This window comes from Pleurodeles waltl, chromosome 3_1 (assembly GCF_031143425.1).
Source record: "Pleurodeles waltl isolate 20211129_DDA chromosome 3_1, aPleWal1.hap1.20221129, whole genome shotgun sequence".
NCBI classification, from domain to species: Eukaryota; Metazoa; Chordata; class Amphibia; order Caudata; family Salamandridae; genus Pleurodeles; species Pleurodeles waltl.
In genome coordinates this window covers 165,263,690-165,289,312 of record NC_090440.1, presented here as the reverse complement: position 1 = coordinate 165,289,312, position 25,623 = coordinate 165,263,690, and the positions used below count along the sequence as shown (strand labels likewise).

The 25,623-nt window shown below is 47.4% G+C and overlaps 1 protein-coding gene across 12 annotated transcripts in view; it reads right to left on the bottom strand.

The window, feature by feature from the left end:
• The window catches only part of HERC1 (HECT and RLD domain containing E3 ubiquitin protein ligase family member 1), a 1,155,039-nt gene that overhangs the window by 54,932 nt on the left and 1,074,484 nt on the right, over positions 1 to 25,623 (bottom strand). For all 12 annotated transcript variants that reach the window (XM_069222059.1, XM_069222062.1, XM_069222061.1 and 9 more), the window contains exons 71-73: positions 11,580 to 11,749; positions 8,908 to 9,077; positions 8,609 to 8,774 (exon numbers count right to left, since the gene is read on the bottom strand). In XM_069222059.1, coding sequence (XP_069078160.1) covers positions 8,609 to 8,774; positions 8,908 to 9,077; positions 11,580 to 11,749 — 506 coding nt within the window. The remainder of the gene's footprint in view (positions 1 to 8,608; positions 8,775 to 8,907; positions 9,078 to 11,579; positions 11,750 to 25,623) is intronic.

Below are 25,623 nucleotides of genomic sequence, written 5' to 3'. Positions count from 1 at the left end.
ACTTGTTTTATTTTCTATGTATGGCAAATCATCAAATGCAGACAAAAGAGACAGGATAAGAAAATATTCCTCTTTTAATGCCTACAAGTCAGAAACCTAGTTACTTGTCTATTGTCACTCAGTTACACAAAAGTGCAAAATCAAGAACATCTTAAAACAATCCCATAATGCATTTCCTAAGGCAAGGGTAGAGGAATTCCCGAAAACGTATATGAAGTCTGGGACTGTGACTCTTTTGTCTAAGCCCTACCTATCATAGATCTCCATATTAGTTTTTTTTCTTCTTTTAACACTTTTATTTTATTGGCATTTCGACTTAAGCAGGCATAACACAATACATTGTTCTTTACGCAGTGCATTTGTACAAGTAAACACAGATTAAGCTTTCAGTTTTGTTGAACCTCATGCATTACTTGGTGCGTTTACATTGTCATTAAAGAATATCACTCCTCGTTTATGATATAGGTATTAGTCAATTGTTCAGTAAAACTGTTTAGTGACTATGGTTAGGGGAGACCGAAGATATAAGTAAGCATGTCGTGTATGGCCAGTGCATAGTTTTCCAATAGGTAAATATACATGCCATTTAAGGATTACCAACCAGCTTCACTAGTTGAGATATAAAAAAACCTAAAGACTAAACCAATGATATAGGAAACTGGTAATTTGCCCGTGGTCCATGTATATGTGCAAACAATCTGTTTAACGATGTCAAGGATGTGTTAAACCATTTATGCAGTATCTTTGAATCGGTCTGTGAGGACAGTTCCTTAAGTGAGTGGGCATGTAGGGCAGGCAGCAGTTTGTTCATGCGTCAATCTGTTTGAGGCCCTTAAGTTGTCCCAGGGGCGCCCGTCCTACATACCATTCCTATTAAATTGTTGTAGCGCTCCCTGCATCACTTCCAGAGTCTGACTCTACTCCCGCAGCAGTGTTTTCCCAGCTATCAATAACCGCCGTCCACAGTGGGGCTAGCGGCCTGCACCTCATCCCCTAGCTTTCCTCCCTTCTCAAGGCTCTCTCCTCCGCCCTACCCCACCTCGCTACATCTAGTGTCCAGGCCTGTAAGCTAGGTCTCTTATCATGTTTCCATGCCATTGACACTCTTCGCTTACCCAGCACCAGGGCCAGGTCAGCAAACCTGTTACCTATTTTATTTGGGCGTGGCTTGGCAAATAACCCCAGGAAACACATTGTGGTCTCTAGTCGTCTATTCAGTACATGGTTAATTTTTTGTATGACCCCTTCCCAAAATTCTTGCAGCTGTGGGCATCCCCATGTTATATGACTGCATCCCGCATCAGGTAAGCGGCACCGTGGACAACCTATCTCACTTCCCCCATATATGAGCCTCAACCGATGTGGGGTGAAGTAAGTCTTATGAGTGTAGTTGTATTGTATATTTTTCGTCGGTGTTTTGGGAGACTGAGGGTGCATATGCCAGAATTCTGCTCCAATCTGTGTCGGTGAGGGGTCTATCTAAGTCCACCTTCCACTTAGCCCGGCGAGCATCTAGCGGGTTATGCACCATTGCCAATAGCGCCTTATAGAGCCAGGAGACCAAGTGTGAACCCTCATGAATAGACAGCATAGTTTGTAAGACCTTGTGTGTGGGTGGTTCAACCTCTACCTCTCTCCAGAGGTCCCGAATAGCCACCATCATCATCTCATATGTCAGAAACTGCCTGCAAGGCAATCCAGTCGGGTCCACATGATCTTCAAACGGGGGTCAACATTCCCTGGCTATACAGCGTGCCTAGTGTATGCAAGTCTGTAGCCGTCCAGCAGTCAAGCTGTCTTTTTGTGAAGCAGGAGAGTGGGTCTGCATGAGGTATCCCCACCAATGGTATATCTGGTGCATAGGGTACTTTTGTGTTTGTTCTTCTGAGAATTCTCTGCCAGTTGGCCAGGGCTGTTGCCAGCAATATTCCCCGCCTAAGGCCTCGCAGTTTAGGCACAAGCAGCCCAGCCACCAGTCCATTACCACTGAGGTCCCCACCATCTACTGTCAGTTCCATAAGCCCCACCCCACTGAGCCACCGCGCAGGCCATTGTAACTGGGCTGCTAGAAAATAAAACTGAAAGTCGGGGACTCCAAGCCCTCCAGTGTCCGGAGGTAGGCGTAGAGTGGCCAAGGCCACTTGCTGCCGTCCGCCATCCCAAAGCAATTCCCTGAGTAGCGTGGCTAGTGGACGAAACCAAGAGGCCAGCAGGGTAATGGGTAGGTTAGTAAAGTAATACAGCAGCCTGGGAAGTATTACCATCTTAATGAGAGATACTCGTGCCATAATAGGCAAGCAAAGGGAGCGGCAGAAGGCGACGTTGGACCATAATGCCCGAATTGCTTTTCCCAAGTTGCCCTCCCTAAGATCCTGCAGCTCATGTAAAATCTGGACGCCCAGATAGCGGAAGGTAAGTGGAGCCCAAGTCACCTCCTCAGGGCAAGAAGACGGGCAACCCATTCCACGAATCACCGGGAAGACACAGTTCTTTCTTTTACTTAATCAAAGACCAGAACAGGCACCAAACTCGTCCAGCAGTTGGAACACCTGGGGCAGCATTGCTGGACCATTTTTAAGGTAGATAAGGAGGTCATCTGCGTAAAGGGAGATGATGTGAAATTGTCCGCATCTGCATAATCCCCATTCTCGGGCCTTATCCAGGAGTCTCGCCACCAGTGGTTCTATGGCGATGGCCAACAGTAACGGGGATAAAGGACACCCCTGTCAGGTTCCTCTGTGTATGTTATAGCTACAGGAAATCGTCCGTCCTGTCTTGATGCGAGCAGTAGGGTTCGCGTAAAGCAACCTAACCCATTCACCCCAGGCATCGTCCATACCCATCCTAGACATACTAGCCTCAAGAAATTCCCAGCTCACTGTGTCGAAGGTTTTTTCAAGAGCCACCGACACAATCATTGCCATAGGGTCAGGAGGATGAAAATCATCATAAAGCAAGGAGTACAGCTTACGGAGGTTATTGGAGGTGTTACAGGATGGAATAAACCCATTCTGGTCCTCGTGTATGAGGTTATTTATATGGGGTAGCAATCTCGCGGCAAATGCCTTACTGAGGATTTTAAAATCAGTGTTAAGCATGGACAAGGGCCTGAAATCAGTGACCCTCCTATCAGCATGCTTAGATTTGGGCAAGGGGATCGATATGGCCTCCCTGGTCGTGGCCGGCAACAACATGGTCTCCTAGGCTTCGGAGTACATCTCCATCAGCTTTGGAGTCAGGACATCACAGCCCAATTTATAGAACTCTGGGGGTAAGACATCAGCACTCAGGGTCTTAAGCGTTGCCAATGTTTTAATAGCTGCCTTGATCTCTCCGACTATTATTCACGTGCCCAACGCCTCGCTATGCACATCAGTGAGGACACTCCGAGGCAGTTCGGACAAGAAGCTCTCCCTCTTGTCAGATGAGTCTGCTAGGAAGGGACCGTACAAGGATTTATAATAAGCTGTGAACTCAGCAATGATCTGGGTAGGTGCATAGATAGTGTCACCCTCCCTAGTCACCAGGCGATTAACTGGTGTCCATCCAGCCTCCGGGTGAACCAACCATGCCAGAAGGCTCCCCGCCTTTCCATCTTCCTCATGCACTTTGGCCATATATGTCTTGTGGTCGTGACACCTAAGACGTTCTAACGATGTCCGATATTTCTCCCTGAGCTCCAGTAGTGTCGTTTGTGTTTCTGGGGTGCCATCAAGGTCTTTATCATGTCTGTGTAATTCGTCCTCTAAGCGCGATATGTCCAGCTCAAGCTCTCGTCTGATACCCACTGTCTGTCCGAGGCAATGACCCCGCACTACCACTTTTAGGGCCTCCCATTTGATTCCTCTATTGGACGCCGACCCTGGGTTCAACGTGAAGTATTCTGTCAACCTCTGGAGTAGCACTGTGCCATAGACGTCATCCTCCAATGCTGCAGGATGCAGGCGCCAAGTCGGAATGGCTTGGCGAGTCTCCATCGTGGTCAGGTGGATCAACAGCGGGCTATGATCGGATATAGTCCGGCCTAAGTATTCTGAGTGTGTAGCCGTACCACTAAGAGAGGCCGAACAGAGGATTCTGTCTATTCTAGTGTGCACGCGATAGGTGTGAGTAATATGAGTAGTCTCTACCAAGAGAGTTCTGAAGGCGGCAGATATCTACTACTTCCCAATGGGAGATCCAGGTCGACATACCCGTTGCCACTCTAATAGTTGCTGCCCCTCGAAGTGGTGCGGTTGAACGGTCTAGATCGGGACTTAACACTCCATTAAAGTCACCTACAAGTAGAAATGGAACATTAATAAAGCGCGCTAGCTGGGCAGATAATGAGTGTAGAAACTGGAGCTGGTCCTAGTTCAGGGCGTAAACACTACCCAGGACCAGCGGTCTACCATAAAGTAGTCCCTCTACTAAAACATAACGGCCCTCCTTATCTGTGTCAATGGTAGTGGCCTCAAAGGGCACACCCGCTCTTACCCATATTGCCGCTCCCCTTGCATATGCTGAGTATAGAGTTGCAAACAATTGCCCTTGCCAACTCCTTCAAAGGTGGTCTGTTTCCACCTTGTTGAGGTGAGATTCCTGAAACATCGCAATATGAATCTCCCTACGTTTCAAATATGAAAGTATCTTGTTTCGCTTTGCATTCGAACCCATGGCCCGGACATTCCAAGACATTATTTTAGAAAAAGGGTATGGCGCTGCTATACCATCTAAGAGAATTATCAGGGAACATGTACCTCCCCCCTTCACAGTTCCCCACAGAACACTTCAATAGCAAATCACAGATTTCTAAGTGACCATGGGCTAAAACAAGCAATACAAACAACCCCCAACTCCCCATCCCAAGAGCAGACAAGCAACTGCTGACCGCCCAAACCACAGTAACCATTATAGAAACATTTTGCATCATCATCCAACTGGATTATCTGCTGATTGATCCGGGGGCCGGCCTCAGGAGCATAAGAATGACCTACCTGGGCTCCAGCCTGCCCATATTGCAGGTTTATGAGACCAACAGGGCTGAAAGTGGGTAGGGCCCCGTTGATTCAGACAATGTCTTCCGACGTCTGAGGTGTCACGTGGGGGAGCTCCTCCATCACACTGGCCGCCGAGTCTACATCGGAGGAGTCTCCCCTGTCCAAAGTCTCAGGCCGTCGTCTAAACTTCTCGCCTCTATCAGGGAAGCCACCGCCTGCCGCGCCACCCTTTTCCCCTGGTGAGCTTGCTGGTTTGTGGGTTTTGTCACCCATTGGCCGCCTGTGGAATCTTGTGAGTGTCTTCTCTTGCCATGCTGTCAAATTGGTTTGCATTTCACGTGTTTGGCGCCGATTGTGCCTGCATGGTATGACTCGAGCAAAGCCCATGCTCCATCAGGGTCCTGAAAAAAGTGGGTAGTGCCATCTAAGATAATCTACAGCGCAGAGGGGAACAGCAGAGAGTACCGGAGTCCCTTCTCTCGTAGGGCCCGTTTCACTCCCAAGAAGGCGGCTCGCAGAAATTGGACCGTTAATGTGAAGTCTGGAAATAAGGTGGCGCGGCTGCCTTCTACCTGGAATGGGCCCGCCTTGCGGGCTTTCTGCAAAAGCAGGTCTCGGTAGTGCAGCAGTTTCGCCACTATTGGTTGGGGTGGCCTCCCCGGCTCCGGTCTGCGAGTCGGGGCTCGGTGTGCTCTTTATAGTGCAAAGAATGGTTTGAGGGGTCTCTCACCCATAAGTGTGCCCAACCAGGTCTCCAGGTCGGCCACTGCATCAGGTTCCTCAACGCCCTCCGGCATTCTAACGATTCATATATTATTGCGCCGACTGCAGCCCTCCGCATCCTCAGTGCGGCGCTCTAGTTCCTGAACCTGTTCAGAGAGGTGGGTAAACTGGACATGTAGGGCTCGGTGCGTGGGCTGCAGCTCCTCCAGGGTTGTTTCAGTAGCTTTAACCCTATCAACCAGTTTCTGATGGTCTGTTCGTAAGTGGCTTAGTTTGGCGGAGACCTTTCCAATCTCCTGGTTCAGAGTCAGTTTGGTATCCCCAATCGCCCCTAGGATCCTGTTCAGGGTACCCTGCATAGTGGTAGGCGTCAAGCTCTCCCCATCATCATTGTTAGTCAGCTGGCAGGCAGGCGCCAGAGCCACCTGGGGCGCCCCCCTGAGATTTCGGTCTGAGTTTCCCCAAAGCCAGCACAGATCCTGAAGCTGCCGAAACCCACAGCAGTCCGCCCCACGTCTAGTGACCAATGGAGTGGATTGACCCCTCAGTGCAGGGCACAAGTAGCAATCCGTCCCGTAGGCTTTTTCACGTGGCGAGAGAGTCCCCCAGTCTGGCCCAGCATAAGAGGGTCAAGCCTGTGCTTCCACAGTCTCTCAGATACAGGGTGTCGCAATGACACGTCTCATGTTCTAGGGGGTCCTTTCAGGGCACCAGTGATGTTCCACCCCCACTAGTGCTCTGACCATTGCCTGCAGGTCCTCCAAACAGGCGTCATCTATGAGACGGTATGTCATTTCCTCTAAATCTAACATAACTGCTGTGATGCTCCTGCTTCTATATCAGCTAAATACATTTGATCCAGATGCCGATGAAAATATACAGAACAGAGTTCTCAAATTACATTAGTAGGCAAACATCTAACTGAGCAGATTCAAACTGCAGATCTAATTTTTTTTTTAACTCTCTTTATGACGTTTGTTGTTTTTGGTACAACTGTCCCACCATTGTGGGCTCATCTCATTTTTAAAGAATTATTTAAAGAGCTACGTTCTTCCTACTGGAAGAGCTACGTTTATCCATCCAGGCCCTGTTCATTTCCCATCTCAATGAAATGCCCTGCTGATCAGTGATCTCGAGAACCACCTTAACCCAGTGAAGAGTATACTCAGTGCAGCACCATTCCTCATCAAAAGCCTTCACTAAACAACAATATAACACTGACCCTAAGAACTCCACTGTCTCCCAAAACCCACAAGATGTGCAGGCCAGGTGCGGCTCCTCCACTATGGCAGAGGAGCGTCACCCCCCATAGTAAAAGGGGCATGGCCACGGGCAAGGATGAAGGGGGAGTTCCTAGCACTCCGCCTCAGTGCGCATGTATGCTTGGTCAGCCGTCTCGGTCTGGCCAAACACACATGCGCAATAGAGTCTCTCCAACCCGGCACTGTGTTGCCGTGCTGGAAAGAGCATGTACAGGCTCCCAGTCTGCCTGGGAGCACCCTGGGTGGGTGCTCTGGCCATTCCAAATGCTGATGTCATGCTGATTGGCTGCAGAGCAGGGTGGAAGCCTGTGCCTGCAGCAGAGACGTGGTGGTGGCTCTGGCGGCAATAAAGCTAAGAGTTTTTTTGTTTTGCTTAGTTAATTCCCGCACGTGCCGCCCGCCCCTACAAAGCGGCACGAGCCGCTGACCTCTTGTAGCCAAGGTTAACTCGGCTGGTGGAGCACACAAGACATACAGCACATCTAGTGCAAACTGGAAATCGTAAAACTAAGGCATGAGAAGACACCAGGCATTCTTCTATGTTCTGAAATGCCATGCCACACCCAAATATGTCCACTTCCGCAAAGGACAGAATGTCCCCTTGTAGGAAAATGGCTCTCTGTTGCAGTTACCCCCCACTTTTTGCCTGATATTGATGCTGACTTGACTGAGAAGTGTGCTGGGACCCTGATAACCAGGCCCTAGCACCAGTGTTCTTTCACTAAAAATTTACCATTGTTTCCACAATTGGCACACCCCTGGCACACAGGTAAGTCCCTTGTAAAAGGTACCAGTGGTACCAAGGACACATACTGAAATTAGTGGAAATAATTTCAAATATAGCGACTATACCAACAATTTCTGTTTTCACCCCAGGACCAAGTGACAGGCCACTGATTTTTTTTTTCTATGTGAACTGGAATGACGTAACAGGTGGGAATGTCAAACTATAGAATGTTTTATGAGATGTAATGCATGCGAGGGAGAAAGTCGTAGCCAATCCCACTGACCATAAGGACAAGTTTATACCAGTCATGCTTCCCTTGCTTCCTTTGATGGCTACTGAAAATAGGGAATTGAGATGTCCACGGGAATGGAGAGCCCTGAGATTGTTTGAATAACTCTTGGACTGACTCTTTGGTTACCTCTATGCTTAATGGGGTCATGTGAAATTGGCTTAACAGAGGACATTGTGTATCCTCTGATGTTATCTAAAAGTTAACTAACGGTTTGTGTTTTTTTAGTATTGCTGCCAAATATATATATAATTTTTTTAGAGGGGTTTTTTGGGGTAGTTTTCAGTGGGTAAGAACAGTGCTTTGGGTCACAAATATGAATGGTTTCTTTTTTACAGTGGGGTGCTACTGAACGATTAAGCTATATAATTGGCTGCTGGCACTTTTTTCTAATAAAATGATGTTCAAAAAGGTTTTGCTCATTAATGCTCTAACATGAAAGACCACGGAGACTAGCAAAAGATTAGCACTTTGAGATAATAAGTATGCTCAATCCTAATTCACCTGCCTTGCATCAAGATCTCTTCACAGGACTAAAGAGAAAACAGAGAACTCAGGAAAAAAGAAATCAACGTTGATTTAGTGGTAAAGTATAAATAGACAGTTATAGCTCTTTCTTCATGAGTACCTGGCACATCTCTGTGATGGTGTCATCAAAGACTCCACCGGCATCATCTGCTCCTTCTCCGACCAATTTCACTTTCCAAGCACGTGAAGGCAGTCGAAGGTCCGATGCGTTTAGCTTCACGACTTGCCTTGCTATTTGTACAAAAATAGGCTTACATTTCCGGCCTCTTCAAAAAGGAAAACAAAACAAACAGACATTAGAAGTTGTATTTATATTTTTCTTCAAATTAAAAAATGTCACTTTCTGGGTAGGCACTGTACAATATGTGTGAAATGGCAATGAGGACTTGAAACACCAACCTTGTGGATATTCTTTTCACAGTTATCTGAGGGCCATAGTTCTTTCCTTGTACCATGGTCTTTCCGATGGAGCGCACCATTGGGAGTGTGTACACTCTTGGTGCTAATAAAGGCCTCAGATGTCCTTGCACAATCCCCCATGTCCCTGCATTATAATGAGAAGTACTGTTCTGCAAGTATAAGACAAGAAGAAATATTCTGCATTAATAATATTGGAATACAATTGCACTGTGTTAAGAAATGCTGAATAGAAGGTCTGATCACATCGCCTCAAGGTACCAAGTGAAGCATCTGAGCCTCACATTGTGTGACACACATGCTAAAGGTACCTTCTGAAAGGCCATTCTACAAGCAGAGCAGCAAGAATGGTATACAGCGGCTTTAATGAACACAGGTGGGAGCTTGACTATTATCAGACAGCGCTATAATCAGAAGGGATTACACGAAGGCTGACTTAGCACCACCAGAGAGGGCCTACACTCAGTTTACATAATTACACGTGTCAGACCACTGGTGAATCGTTTATCACAACACCAAATCACCTGCAATGCTACTGGAAGCGATTGAAAAATAAAGTCTGTGTTTATTTACATAAGAGCACGTCACTGGAGAATGCCTTCAGAAAGCCCAATGCAGAAACAAGTGGCAAATTAACACAATCAGATTCCACTTCGATTTTTTTGCTCAACAGGCTTGAAACATGACTTTGACCCTGAAGTACATTGCAGGCCGCCCGGAGGCAGTCACTCCGGTATCTTCGTCTGATGTCTGCAGGTGACATTCCCTGCTAGATTCATGGCCACTCTCAGACAAGCCGTGTGTTCTGCTTCTAGTTCCTCCAGTGGCTCTAGTCTACAATGCCTTGATTTCCTTCAGTCTATTGGCCGCTCGATTGTTCGAGTCCACAGACAGCTGTTGGGGTAGCCGCTGCTGCCCATGACTTGCTCTTTTGCACCCCATGTTTCACACCTTTCACTTTCCCTAAATGTAAGTGTGGGTCATTAAGTCAATTACGTAATTTCATCAGGGATCAAAGGGTACACTAATGTCAACTATGCAACGTCTTGCATGTTGGTGAATTGAAATTATTACTCTAGTTATCCATTTTCCAAATTATTACAGTCTCCTCATTCTGTGGTCTTTTCCTCTGGGCCTAATCATTCACGCCATCAAGAGGCAGGTGGAAAACAATGTGGCCTCCCTCCAAACAGTGGTGAGTGGGTTCCGAAAGTACCATCAAGTGCTCATTTGTCAGACTTGTCATCTTAATAAAACCGCATAACAAAAATAAAAAAAAGGCTGGCACGAAGCATGGCCCTTGTGAATAGGCCATTCGGACTTCAGGGACTCATTTTACGATCAAGGTGCCAACATCCATGTAATGTTTGATAAAGACGATGGTGGAACAATAGGTAGAATTACCTTCCAACAAAAATATTACCATACCAGGGAATAACAACTTGAAAAGCACATTTCAAAGATAACAGGCTGTACAGGTACAGTGGGTCTAATATGACAGCAGGTTAAGTATTATTAAAATAACCCCCCTCCACTACGTCATAGAAGGACAAACTGGAGTTTTCTAAATGAAAGTCTTAGGAAATGTTGGACAATTGGAACTTTTGGAAACAAACTACACCCTACCAACTCTAACAAGACAGATGCATAACCTCCTGCTGCGCAGACGTTCATGCCAGACTTCACCAAAGTAACCCGAGCATGGAGAGCCTCAGAGACTGAACAAGAAAACCAATGACTTTTGTAACAACCACATTAAAGAAAGTACCTTATCAAGAGATACTTCTGGAAATCCCTTCACTAGACAAACGTAGGGCCATATACACAACATCCTAGATGAATAAACAGTAGTTATTATATTTTAAACTTTCTAAGAAGAAAATTAACACGTGCAACGTATGATCCCTGAAATGATTTGAGGCCTTTTCTGCCTGCCCTAAAACAAATAATCCAGGTACTTCGTCAGCATAATCAGATCAGAGTGGTAGCATATCCTCATACGCCCCTAGCAGGCGGCAGTAATCTGAGGAGGTGGCAAATGTAGGAATAAGATAGGTATACTGATACGGACAGAAAGGTCACACTAGAGCACAAGCAGGATGACAATGAATGCATCTCTCAAGCACTCTCCATGAAGCAGGGACTTCCCAGTGAAATCCAGCCTTCACTATATTCTTACATAGCATGCCTATCAAGGCTTGCAATCCTAGAAGAGGAAATGTCACCTACCTGTAACTCCAAGTTTCTGTCATCGGTATTAACTCTGAACTCATAAACCACAGAATAGTCCGCACACAGACTGGATCTCGAGATTACTTTTTAAAGCATATTTTTCACATTAAAAAGCATTAAATCAAAGAAAGCATGCCAATAGCAGACAGCATTTTCTAACGTTTTAAAATCTTAAATATGTATCCAATCAAGGAAAATCTCACAATATGATACCATATATGATTGGATTAAAAAGAGCACAACGGAGTGCATCATGGATAATGTGCAAACAATACATTTGTAAAAAAACAGTTTTAGCATTTACACTTTCATGGTGGTTTATGCAAACCTACAATTGCCAACAATGAAGCTGTATGGAAGAGTTTAAAGGAAATTACTGCATGTTCATTTTGACATTTTGAATAACAATTACGAGGTCATACCTGGTTATTGGGGCTAAGATTAAGCAACCTCCAAGATGAGTACATGAGATCGGAGAAATGGTATAAAAGTCGTAGCCTGGCCCTTACGGTATGTGTGCTCACTTCTTTCAAACATCCATATTGGGGAGGTATTACATCAGGTAAACCGAGCTGTAAAGGCACAGACACACCTGCCCCAAAGGAAAGATTTCACAATTAGAATTTCAACTTGCTAGTTCACATGATCATGCAATTTCATAAAACATTCCAACTATAAGGCACGCCATTTACAGACCATACATTCTCAAAGCAACAGGTCTAGTTTAGTCTTTTGACAAAGCCAGGTCCCCGTTTCAATAGGAAATTGAGTTTTTAGTTGTAGGAAGCTGGATTCTGGTTGCAGTACCCCAGCCACTTTTTGCCTGTTTTTTTATGCAACTTTGACTGAAGTGCTCAGTGTTTCTGCTAACAAAGTCCCCAATGCCAGTGTTCCTTCCCCAAAACAAGACACCTGGTAATTTGATCCCCAAGTGACCAGGCCCTTTAACACCTCTGTCAGTCCCTAGTAAATGGTACCACTGGTATCTATGGCATGGGTACTGAAGAGGGCCCCTAGAAGCTGCAGTATAACCATTGCCACTCTAAGGGACCCAGCACCAACCTTATGCAGACTGCCATTATAGGCTGCGTGACAAGGGGCTCCCAGAAAGTGAAAACACAACATGGCACACAGAGTGTGTGCCATGTCCCCTAAAACACTGCCTGTAATATTTGTAAGTCACCCCTGGAGCAGGCCTTACAGCCCTAAGGCAGGGTGCATTTTATTGCATGTGTGGGCATATCTGCAAGAGCAGATATGCCCCTGCTATGTATTTGTCGATTCTTAGACATAGTAAGTGTGCAGAGAAGCCATTTTAAATACATGTCCTGGACACTGGTCAATACGAGTTTCCCAGTTATATAATGGCTTCACTGAAACTAGGGATATTTGGTATACAACATCTTGTATTAATAAATCTTCACTGATTATGGCGATGGCTTTATTAATGCATGCTCCCAGAGGGCACCTTAGAGGTGTCCCCTGAAAATGTACCAACCGCTGGTGAGATCACTGACCAGTTCTGGCCAGTCTGCCACTAACAGATGAGAATCTGACTCCCCCAGGGTGAGAGCCTTTGCTATCTGGAAGTCAGAAACAAAAGCCTGTCTGGGCTGGAGTGTGGAAAACCCCTCCCCACACAATGACCTGTATTCCAAGGCAGAGAGCTTCAAAGAAGCCCACTGGCTTTGATATGCAGATCTGGCCTTTCTCAGAGGAAGTTGCCAACCCCCCTGCCCCAGGGCCCATCTGGCACCTGGACAGGCAGAAAAAATTAGCGATGCAGGAGGCATGTCGCATTTCTAGGCTGAGCACATCCCTAGGGTGGACAGCCTGAAGAAATTCCACCATCTTGTGTGTGATGGAATGTAGGAGCCCTGGACAGAGTAATGCCCACTTCTCACAGAAAGTGGTCATCTAGGGGGTGTACTGACCCCAAGGGTATGTAGCCCACTAGCCTTCACTCCCTTTAACGCCCCCTAAATTGATTATTTAGGGGACACCCTTATACCAGAACCTCAGATCTTCGATGGACACAAAAGAAGGAGTGGAGAAGAAGCCTGCTGAACCCGAGAACCGAGGAGCACAACTGACTTGGTGCTAAAGCTGCCGACCCTGCCTGCTGCACCTGACCCTCAAGGAGCAACTGACCTGTCGTGCCGCGGCAGCCTCCAAGAAACAGGGAGAGCTGCTAGGGCTGTGCAAATCATCAAGAGGAACTCCCTTGGAGTAGAGGAGCTGCTCCCTGCAATCCACAGGCACCCAAGAAAGAACTGAGAGGCCTGGGTCCACCAGAAACCGGACGTTGGACACCACCACTGTGCTCGAGCAGAAGTGGGCTAACGGTGTCAGCGTGGTCCCCAGGCCCTCCAGAGACAAAGCCCACCCTGAGTTCATGCACTGTGTACTTGAAGCTGGCATCTGCAGCCTGTTTCTGCAGACCTCCTCCAGCAACAGCAAGTGACCAGGAGACAGAAACCCAATGCCTCAGAACACCTCTGCTACTGCCCACCGTGGACCAATGAGAAGAGAATGAAGGGTGTCCCTACATCTCCCAGCCTCCTGAGATCCGCGCAAACTTGTTGTCTTGGTTGGACTGGATCCCCAGTCCACGTCTGCAGACTGTTTCTGCAGATCTCCCTGCAACTGCCAGGAACTCCAGCACTGGACCCGACACCAGAAGACTCCACTGCACCCAAGCCCCACAGACTGAGGAGAAGTGTCCCCACATGCCTTAGGGCCCCAAGGGTAAACCCCCTTGTGGGTTTCCCTGGACTGACCTTCCAGTCCATTCCTGCAGCAATTTTCTGACCAGACAGTTCCTCATTGAAGTGAATGGGACACCCAACGCCGTAATACACCCCTGCACCAGAACCTCCTGAGGTGACCTGTTGGTGTGAATTTGAACCCTGTCCCATACTCATCTTATGTCCTGGAAAACAGTCTCGTAAGTCCCTGTGAAGGGTCCAAATGCAGTAAATGTTTTTCCCCCATAGGATAACATTACCGCACCCAAAAATGTCAATAGTGTAAACTTCTCAAACTGTGTTAGAAAAAAATATGTTACATTTATTGTAACACACACTCTAGAACTAACTTTGGTATATCTCCTAACCAGAGATATGGACATACAAAAATATATTAGCAATAGGTAAGTAAAGGCATAAAATAACATGGGCCCCTATGGGGGGCGGAGGCAAACCATACACTAAAAAAATAGAAAGCGAAATCACTCCCAACCCAAACTACCACCCAAGGACCCTTAGGACTTAGGAAGTACTAAAACCTCAAAGGTAAGTAGAGTAGTAATCTCAGGTCAGTGTCCATAGGCTAATACAGGAAGTCGCAATTGGAGTTTTCGTGTTTTAAGACCGTTCCCAGGGGCCCCCGAGGAAATCTGTCAGGACAAGAGAGGTTAGATAGTTCCCCCACCCGTGGATACCCAGAATAGTGGAGTACCTACAGCAGGGAGCCCAGGTGCATACAGGTGAAGTCCTGTCTGAACCTCTTGCTGGTCAATGGGGACCTCGGTTGTTCAGCTGCTGTCGTGACCCATGGACCAGGTCGGTGAAACCCAGGTATGGATTCTGGAAGAAGGGGACCTAAGGTAAGAGGGGAGAGAATTCAGATCACCCGGAGGTACCCAGACTTTGCAGGAGGGCAATGCCCACTCATCTCGAAGATGCTTTCCTGTAGGACGGTGGACAAAGAAGTGCAGCTGTGGAGTCCATGTGATGCAGGAAGATCCCAGGAGTAGTATACGAGCTGTCCTACGCTGGTTGTCGATTGCAGAGAAATCGGCAAGACCACCAACAAGTCTTGGAAAATGCAGAAAAGCGTTGCACGGAGTTTGCAGGATTTGTGGGGACCAGCAAGGTCCAGATGACCCAACCTTGGCAGGTAGGTCAGGGACAGCCCTCAGCACGCAGGAGTCAGCAGGAATCAATGGAGCCCCCACAGCAGGACCCTGTGGCAGCAGGCACAGGGGGTCACAGGGAGGCCACAAGAGCATAGCAAAGAGAGATGCCCGTCGCAGGAGTTGCAGAGAGAAAGTCTTTCTTGGAGCTGAAAAGTGCTGGAGGCTAGGGCTTTTTGGAGCTGGGATGTCTTCGGACTGAAGAGCCATCAAGCCTTGACAACGACAAACAGATGCAGTGCACTGGGGTTCCAGCCAAGCGGCTCCAGCGAGGGACCACAGACTTCCCAGTTGCAAGGAAAATAGGTCAGACCCCTGGAGACCCCCAGAACCACCACCGTTGTTGTAGAGCCTCGAACAGTCCGTAGGTCAGCAGGATCCACAAGACGGTCATTGCTGAGATGCCTGCGGATGCAGGGGAGTGATTTCTTCACTCCAAGGGAGATTCCTTCTTGCCTTCCTAAGTGCAGGCAGAATCCCAGTGACTCTGGAGGAACTGCAGTGAGAGCCCCGTGGTTATGGTGTCCAGCCAGCAGAAGTGTCTTTCAGACAATTCTCGAAGCTGTGCAGATGAATCTAGGGTCCTACCAGCAGGGGAGCCCTTAAGTAACCCAGGATGGGGCATGGATACTTACTGCAGTGACCCACCTATTGGAGAGGGGGAGGGAGGAGGTGTGTCAGGGACATCTCCCAGCTGAACTAACTAGTCAGATGCTCCCAGAGGCCTCTGCTCATCTTATTTCCAAGATGGCAAAATCAAATGGCCACCTGGCAGAACTCTGTGCACCTTCCTAGGGGAGGAGCTGGACAGGGGGGCTGGTCACTTCCCTGTCCTTTGTGTGATTTCGCCTTAGAACGTGAATTCCTGCATTTGTGCAAACCGGTTCATGAAAGGATGGCACCAAATGTGCCCTTCTAAGCAGTCTGGTGGTGCTCAGTGGCACCCCACCCCAGAGTTACCTATTTCAAAAGCACAGGTGGTCACACCTCTATCTTACAGGAAATACTTGGTTCTGCCTTCCCCTACCAGAGTTAGGCTCAGCAGTAGGAGGACATAACAGTGTCTGGGGTTGGCACCAGCATGGACTGGCATGCAGACCCTGCAAGGCTGTACAGGCGGATTTTGGGGGATCCCATAGGGGACCCCCAGAGTACATAGTATCATGCAACTAGCACTGAAACCGGTTTAGTTGCACAAGTCCAACATGTTTGATACCAAACCTGCCTATGTTAAGTGAAACCATTATGTAGTTGGACAACTCATGTTGACCAGTGTCCACTACACACCTTAAAATGGCTTCTCCGCACTTACAAAGCCCAGGAATTGGAGTCTGGCGTTTGTAGGGGCACCTCTGCTAATGCAAAGCTGCCCATGCACCCTCCCCTAGGGCTGAAAGGCCTACCTTAGGTGTGACTTACAGGGTCAGAGTGCAGTGACCATGATATAAGACAAACCCTTAAATCTGGAGTGAAAGGTGCATGCACCATTTCACACAGGCTGCAATGGCAGACCTGTAGTCACAGTCTGCATGGGCCCTCGTGGGTGGCACAATACATGCTGCAACCCATGGGGGACCCCTGGTGTACCAATGCCCTGGGTACTTAAGTACCATATACTAGGGACTTACATGGGTGCACCAGTATGCCAATTGTGAGGTGTAAAAGTTACCATACAACTAAATTTAGGGGAGAGAGCACTGACACTGGGGTCCTGGTTAGCAGGATCCCAGTGTACTAGTCTAAACACACTGAGACCAGGCAAAAAGTGGGGGAGTGCCAGGAAAGTGCTACTTTCCTACACACACGACCTATAAATAGAGCATTTGGGATGTCCTTTGTGCCTCTCTGAGAGGGATTGATTAGACTCTTTGCACAGTGTACCTCATTTTGGTCCACTATATAAATAGCCAACTTCCTACATTAGTTTGTTAATAACTCTGGTGCCAATTGAGGAATCTTTAAAAAAACAGTGTCATCCACATCCACCTCAGCTCCTTCCTGGAAAGTTTTGGAGGGATCCATCAAGCAGGGCCCAAGAACAGGGGGGAGGGCGAAAAAGTGTCTCAAATGTAATTTCTCCATGCATTAGGGAATTTTAGACAGCGGGAAACGGAATTACACAAAAGTTGGTAGAAAGCTAGATCTTTAGCCAGAAAGTGTGCTTTTTTGTGCCTTGGTGTAAGTAGGCTCAGTAGTTTTTGAGAGATTAAGGTTTAAAATTCATAGATATCTGAAGGTTTGGATATGCGAGTGTTCTACGAGATTCCATGAGGCACGCAACTTCAGATAATGGAGTGGTCTGATTAACCATGAATACCTTTGTTCCTATTGCCAAACGAAGATTCAGTGATTTCCTCAAGAGCATTCGCTCTCACTGTTACAACACAAAGAGAAATGCTGCAGGGTTGAAAATAAAAAATAGTTGAGGTTTAAAGGGGGTATGGATATCCTGGCCCATGTAGAGGAGGTCCATGAGGGCCTCACACATAAGACCCCAGCCTCCTTGGTCAAAGTTGAAAAAAAAAACATATTTTTGTTTATGGGTGGCTAGATCCCACAGGAGCTAATGGGACCCCCCTGTGCTCCTGAGAAAGTCTCACAAGGGGATACACTGGCTCCAGAGAGTCCAGCAAGAGCGAGAAAATAATTTAAATAAACAAAAACAAAAACAGGACCGTGCGCTGCAGGTGTTTGGCCACACATGGTGGTCTGGGCACAGGCACAGCCATATGGCGTGTGCAGCAGGGCGTTGGCCATCCACAAGGGGTTGGGCAGGCCCTTCAGCCAAGTCGACCTCAAGTGTGCAAAGCCAAGTGCCTTTGAGGGTGGTACGGCATATAGTTGAACAAGTTACTTACCTTTGGTACTGCATTATCTGGTACAGACAGGATCTAGACGTAGATTCCTTACTTTAGAACAGGGTTTCCCACACTGTGGTCCGGTGACCACTGGGGGTCCGCAACAAATTAGAAAATTGAATAATACTAACAGGTTAATAAAGTTTATATAAATAAAGTAGCTAAATGTACAATTGAAAATGTTAAAACATACTGGAATTTAAAATTGGAGGCTAAAATTAAATTAGTATCTTCAGATTGATTCGTGGGAGGAATGCAGGTGCATCAGACAATATAGTACGGACGATGTGTGGCTTCAGTTAAATTTAGAAAAGCTCCAACCTGCCTAATTGGTTTGTCGGTGCTTCCTTTCTTTGCTATGCAAAAGAAGCTCTGCCTCCTAGCCTGCACAATAGCAAGCGCTTTTAATATGGAAGGAAGGGTAGTGAACATACCAGTAGTCTCTATGCAGAGAGATGACTTAGCAAGCAAAAACATCACAAAGTGCACTCCCTTCCTCACATCTAAAAAAGCTGGCAGGGAGATTCAGAGACTAACAAAACTAGGGTGACTGTTATTAACAGAAGACGAGGTGATAAAAGCCTACAGTGACTGTATTACACTACGTTTATTTTAACTGTTCCGCTACTGTGTGTAACCATCTTCACAGTTCCAGATCTTTCTATGTGGAGCTTAAGCAGGTTTCTTCTTTATCTATTGAGTTACACTCTCTTTAAACTTTAAAGTGAATTGTTTCACTTGGGCAGCCGAGGCGCTCAGTGGCGTAACAAAGGCCCCTGGTAGCCTATGCAGTGCTTGGGCCTGAGCTCCGAGGCCCCCCTCAGCAGAGTACCCTGGCCTGAGAGCTCCTAAGTCAATCCAGCCATGAAAGTTTTGTTACGCCACTGGCTCAGGCGCTTAAACAGTCAACTGACTGAACGTGTCCCCTCAATATGTCAGCGTTCTACTTCCAGGTTGAAAAAGCAAAGACAATGTCGGTGGAAGGTAGGTTTTATTTATCTCTCAGCACTGAGCATCTGGCAGCAACTGTCAATCTCATAATTTCACAATGCTTCCATTCCAAACTCCAGACACATTCTAATTCCCATGTCCTCAGCACTGGAAAAATGGCAGGCCAATCCCCAACAAACCAACGATTTTAGCGCAACTTGTACATTAAAAAGTTACATGAAATGGAACTCAAACATTTTACACAAAATTAAACTTAAAAATTACAATAACATACATGTAATTTCTCTAATGCAGGAAATTTGATGAAATGTGGATATTTGAAAGAGAACATTTAAATAAAGCATCTACATCACATCATTATTGAATTTCTGAGGCACAAACTGTTTGGCTTTGAATTAGGAAGACAGTGTAGGAAAGCACCCTTTTTGGCAAGGTTAGCACCCACTTTTTGCCTGGTATCTTGGGTAATTTTGACTGAAAGTGGACTGGGTTCCTGCTAACCAGGACCCCAGTGCCAGAGTTCTTTCCACTAAAACTGCACAGTTGTTTCTCCAATTGGCAAAATCTTTAGCTTCCTCTGGAAGTTCCTAGTAAATGGTACCCCTGGTACCTAAGGCACTAAGGGGGTCCCCCTAATGGTTGTGGCACGAACTGTGCTCCTCTAAGGGACCCCTCATAAAGAGCACGACAGGCTGCCATTGAAGGCTGCAGGTCTTGGTGCAGATAAAAGCGAAAACACGACACAGCACATAGCCTGTGTGACATATCCCCTAACAATGCATATCGAATATGTAAGTGACCCCCCTCTAGCAGGCCTAACAGCCCTAAGGTAGGGTGCATTATATTTCATGTGAGGGCATATCTGCACAAACAGATATGCCCCTGCTATGTCTTTGTCGATTCTCAGACATAGTAAGTGAACAGGGAAGCCATTTAAATGTATGTGCTGGACACTGGTCAACATGAGTTTCCCAGCTACGTGATGGCTTCTCTGAATCCAGGGATGTTTGGTATAAACATCTCAGAATAATAAACTCTCACTGATTCCAGTGAGGGATTTATTAATAAATGTACCCAGAGGGCACCTCAGAGGTGCCCCCTGAAAACATAACAGCTACTAGAGTGTTATCTGGCTGGTCCTGACCAGTTCAGCCACCTTAGCTACGTTTCTGGCCTCCCAAGGTGAAAGCCAACTGTAGGAAGTTGGCTCTGTATGCACTATTTCAAAGTAAGGAATAGTATGCACAGAGTCCAAGGGTTCCCCTTAGAGGTAAGATAGTGGCAAAAAGAGATAATACTAATGCTCTAGTGTGGTCGAGCAGTATGCTTATCAAAGGAGTAGTGTTAAGCATTTGTTGTACACACACAGGCAATAAATGAAGAACACACACTCAGAGACAATTCCAGGCCAATAGGTTTTTGTATAGAAAAATATATTTTGTTAGTTTATTTTAAGAACATCAGGTTCAAGATTTACATGTAATACTTCAAATGAAAGGTATTGCAGGTAGGTACTTTAGGAACTTTGAATTAGCAAAATAGCATATACAGTTTTCACATAAATCACATATAGCTATTTTAAAACAAGACACTGCAATTTTTAACAGTTCCTGGGGGGAGTAAGAGTTTGTTAGTTTTTGCAGGTAAGTAAACCACCTACGGGGTTCAAGTTTGGGTCCAAGGTAGCCCACCGTTGGGGGTTCAGAGCAACCGCAAAGTTACCACACCAGCCGCTCAGGGCCGGTCAGGTGCAGAGGTCAAAGTGGTGCCCAAAATGCATAGGCTTCAATGGAGAAGGGGGTGCCCCGGTTCCAGTCTGCCAGCAGGTAAGTACCCGCGTCTTCGGAGGGCAGACCAGGGGGGTTTTGTAGGGCACCGGGGGGACACAAGTCCACACAGAAAGTACACCCTCAGCGGCACGGAGGCGGCCGGGTGCAGTGTGCAAACAAGCATCAGGTTTGTAATAGAAAGCAATGGGAGACCAAGGGGTCTCTTCAGCGATGCAGGCAGGCAAGGGAGGGGGCTCCTCGGGGTAGCCACTACCTGGACAAGGGAGAGGGCCACCTGGGGGTCACTCCTGCACTGGAGGTCGGATCCTTCAGGTCCTGGGGGCTGCGGATGCAGTGCCTTTACCAGGTGTCGGGTCTTTGAAGCAGGCAGTCGCGGTCAGGGGGAGCCTCGGGATTCCCTCTGCAGGCGTCGCTGTGGGGGCTCAGGGGGGTCAACTCTGGCTACTCACGGTCTCGCAGTCGCCGGGGAGTCCTCCCTGAAGTGCTTGTTCTCCACAAGTCAAGCCGGGGGCGTCGGGTGCAGAGTGCCAAGTGTCACGCTTCCGGCGGGAAACACAAGTTGTTTCAAAGTTGCTTCTTTGTTGCAAAGTTGCAGTCTTTGGTGAACAGAGCCGCTGTCCTCAGGAGTTCTTGGTCCTTCTACATGCAGGGCAGTCCTCTGAGGCTTCAGAGGTCGCTGGTCCCTGTGGAAAGCGTTGCTGGAGCAGTGTCTTTAGAAGTGGGGAGACAGGCTGGTAGAGCTGGGGCCAAACAGTTGGTGTCTCCGTCTTCTCTGCAAGGTTTTTCAGCTTAGCAGTCCTCTTCTTCTTAGGTTGCAGGAATCTAGTTTCCTAGGTTCTGGGGAGCCCCTAAATACTGAATTTAGGGGTGTGTTTAGGTCTGGGAGGGCAGTAGCCAATGGCTACTAGCCCTGAGGGTGGCTACACCCTCTTTGTGCCTCCTCCCTGAGGGGAGGGGGGCACATCCCTAATCCTATTGAGGGAATCCTCCATCTGCAAAATGGAGGATTTCTAAAAGTCAGAGTCACCTCAGCTCAGGACACCTTAGGGGCTGTCCTGACTGGCCAGTGACTCCTCCTTGTTTTTCTCATTATCTCTCCTGGACTTGCCGCCAAAAGTGGGGGCTGTGTCCAGGGGGCGGGCATCTCCACTAGCTGGAGTGCCCTGGGGCATTGTAACACGAAGCCTGAGCCTTTGAGGCTCACTGCTAGGTGTTACAGTTCCTGCAGGGGGGAGGTGTGAAGCACCTCCACCCAGAGCAAGCTTTTGTTTCTGTCCTCAGAGAGCACAAAGGCCCTCACCACATGGGGTCAGAAACTCGTCTCTCAGCAGCAGGCTGGCACAGACCAGTCAGTCCTGCACTGAACAATTGGGTAAAATACAGGGGGCATCTCTAAGATGCCCTCTGTTTGCATTTTTTAATAAATCCAACACCGGCATCAGTGTGGGTTTATTATTCTGAGAAGTTTGATACTAAACTTCCCAGTATTCAGTGTAGCCATTATGGAGCTGTGGAGTTCGTTTATGACAGACTCCCAGACCATATACTCTTATGGCTACCCTGCACTTACAATGTCTAAGGTTTTGCTTAGACACTGTAGGGGCATAGTGCTCATGCACCTATGCCCTCACCTGTGGTATAGTGCACCCTGCCTTAGGGCTGTAAGGCCTGCTAGAGGGGTGACTTACCTATGCCACAGGCAGTGTGAGGTTGGCATAGCACCCTGAGGGGAGTGCCATGTCGACTTAGTCATTTTCTCCCCACCAGCACACACAAGCTAGCAAGCAGTGTGTCTGTGCTGAGTGAGGGGTCCCTAGGGTGGCATAAGTCATGCTGCAGCCCTTAGAGACCTTCCCTGGCATCAGGGCCCTTGGTACTAGGGGTACCAGTTACAAGGGACTTACCTGGGTGCCAGGGTTGTGCCAATTGTGGAGACAATGGTACATTTTAGGTGAAAGAACACTGGTGCTGGGGCCTGGTTAGCAGGGTCCCAGCACACTTCTCAGTCAAGTCAGCATCAGTATCAGGCAAAAAGTGGGGGGTAACTGCAACAGGGAGCCATTTCTTTACACCAACGCTCTCGAGGGCAGAGACAAAAGCTTGCACTGGGCAGGGGTGTTAGCATCTCACCCCGGCAGAATGGACTTTCCAGGGAGGGAAGTTTCGAAGGCCTAGCCGCCCTTATAATGCGACCCAGGTCTCTCCAGATGGTGGAGGTGACTGACCCTGCTGTCCTGACCCCACATTTGGTGGCAGACTGGCAGGAAAATTGGGCAGATTAGGAGGTGTGTTCACTTCATGCCAGTCCCACCCCTAGGGTAGGCGAGCTGACTTTTTAAATTCCTCCATATTTGTTTTGAGTGAATTAGGCCACTAGGGTAAGGGTTATGTCCACTTCCCAGCAGAAGAGGTCATAGAAAGAGTGTAGTCACCTTAAAGGTGATCAGCCCATTGGCTACCACCTGGCACTCCCTGTAGCACCCCTATATTGAGTATTTAGGTGGCATTCCTGAACCCTAGAAATCAGATCCTGATGACCTAAGAAGAAAAGGACAAAAAAGAGACAAACCCACAGAAGAGGAGAAGAAGCAGCAGCAGCAGCTGACATGGTTCCAGACCCGCCGGCCAGTCTGCACTCCTCGATGGATTCTGCGCCAAAAGATGCCTCATCCTGCAGCTGAACCTCCAGAATCCTGGGATGAATGCCTGCCTTTGAAAAAGACTCAAGTCTCCCGTGAGCAGCAAACCTGCTCTTCAACCAACTCCAAGAAAAGGACTCCGCAGCGTCCAGAACCGCAAAGAACGGACAACTGAAGACAGCACTCCACCCGCAGTCACTGACGTGAGTGGGAGTGGACCTCTGATGCCAGTAAGGTCCCCCAGCTGTCCATAGTCCGAGTCCATTGTGGTTTCACTCCTCTTGGACCACCTGAAGTTGCCTGCAGCCTCAGCACTCAGGCACCCTCTCCCCCAGCCTATTTGGTGAGAGAAACCAGACACCTAAAGCAACCCGTACACCTGCTGCCACTGGCCTGAGTTGAAGTGGACCCTTGGTGTCAACTACGTCCCCCAGCTCTCCTGAGCTCAAGTCCACTGTGATTTCACCCCTCCTGGACTCCCAGACAACACCTTCAGCCTCAGACCATAGGACCCCCCAGACATGAGTGCTCCTGGATTAGGAAACCCGATGCCAAAGACATCACCCTGGATCAGTTGCCCCTGGGCCTTGCAGAAAAGGACCAAAGGTGCAGCTACGTCCCTGAGCACCGCACGTTTGTAACTTACTTGTTGTTTGCCGCAGACTGGCCCCCCAACTGGAACTTGCAGCGATAATCCATGGAGACCAGTCCCCATTGAAATACATTGGGCACCAAACGTGTACTGCCCCTCTGCAACTGGTCGCCCCAGTGCTGCCCGGAACGACCTGTTGGTGTGGTCCTGACCCTTGTCCAGTACTTACCTTAAGTCTACAAGATTGGTCCAGTGAGTCGTCAATAAGAGCTTGTTTGCTGACTAAGTTTTCCTCCTGTAGGTTAACATTGAAGAACTCTGAAATTGCACTGTGTCAATTTTTGAAAACAATTAGTATTTATGCTTGAAAACGTACTTATCTTATAACAAAGGTCTTGGGTTTGAAGTATGAATAAAAAAAAGATGTGTAATTTTTCTAAATTGGTCTCGGATTTACTCATTGAGTGTGTCTCTCATTTATTGCCTCTGTGAGTACAAATGATTAGCACTACCCTCTGATAAGCCTAATTGCTTGCGCACACTACCACAAAATAGAGCATTACTCCTATCTACTTAGCCTCTGCAAGCCAACTGGGGATCCACTGGAATCTCTGCAGGGTGTATTTCTTTTTAGTGCACCATATAGAGAGCCAGCTTCCTACAAACAGCGTGGAACATGAGCTTTGGCTTGGGTACTACCACCACTTGTCTCTTGTTCCAGACATTTCCATTCTCCAAAATCATGACAGCCCTCACTTCCTTCACGAAATGTTGTGATGAAAATCTTGACTGACCCTTATGAACATGCCTGGGAATTAGTATCCTCATAATGTCACCAGCTTGGACCCTAGACTCTTTACCTTGGCTCGCTTTGGAAGCATACTTCTCTTTCACACATCTTCCACATCTTCACAGATCCAGAACAGCATTCACTTTCTCACCATCCAAATTCTTTCTGTTCCTCCATTCCCTATTCAAACGCATACCAGCTCCTCTGCCTCTCTACAAGGAGAAAGGAAATACCCCAGTGCTAACATATGGAGTAGTTCTCATGGCTCACAATATGTTTTACAGCTTTCTCCCAGTCTATGCCATTAACCAGGACTAAGTGAAGTTTGTCCTTCACTACAGGATATACTCTTTCAACAAGTCTGTTGCTGCAGGGATGGTACAATGACATCCTAATATGTTTGATACCATTGGATGTTAAGAAATTACTCATCTCGCTGGATATTAATTGGCTACCATTATAAGTCACTCATTTTTCTGGAAAGCCCTCTCTAATGAAAGTTTCTTTAAAAAAACTAAAAACAATGGTTGTCTTTGAATTAACTCTCGTGCCAAATTATATTTCTGTCCACTTAGACATGTAGTCAACAAATACCAAGGCATACTTAGGCGAACTGCCCAAAACCCTAAAAGGGCAAGTCACATCGAACACCAACTTGTAGCAAGGTGCTCCACTGTTGACTACAGGAGTGATAGGAGATGGAATGGTGACATGCGACTTGTCGCTTAAGATACATGCACTACATTCCCTCTCGCAATGTTCAACTGCTTTGTTCATTCCATGTCACAAAAAGTTCTCACATGGTGCTTCATTGCACGCATGCCCACATGTCCTTCATGTGCGAACTCCAAAACTTTCAATCTCATCTCCATATGAACCACCAAACGTTCACATCTCAATAAAATGCTATTAATGATGTATAACTCATTG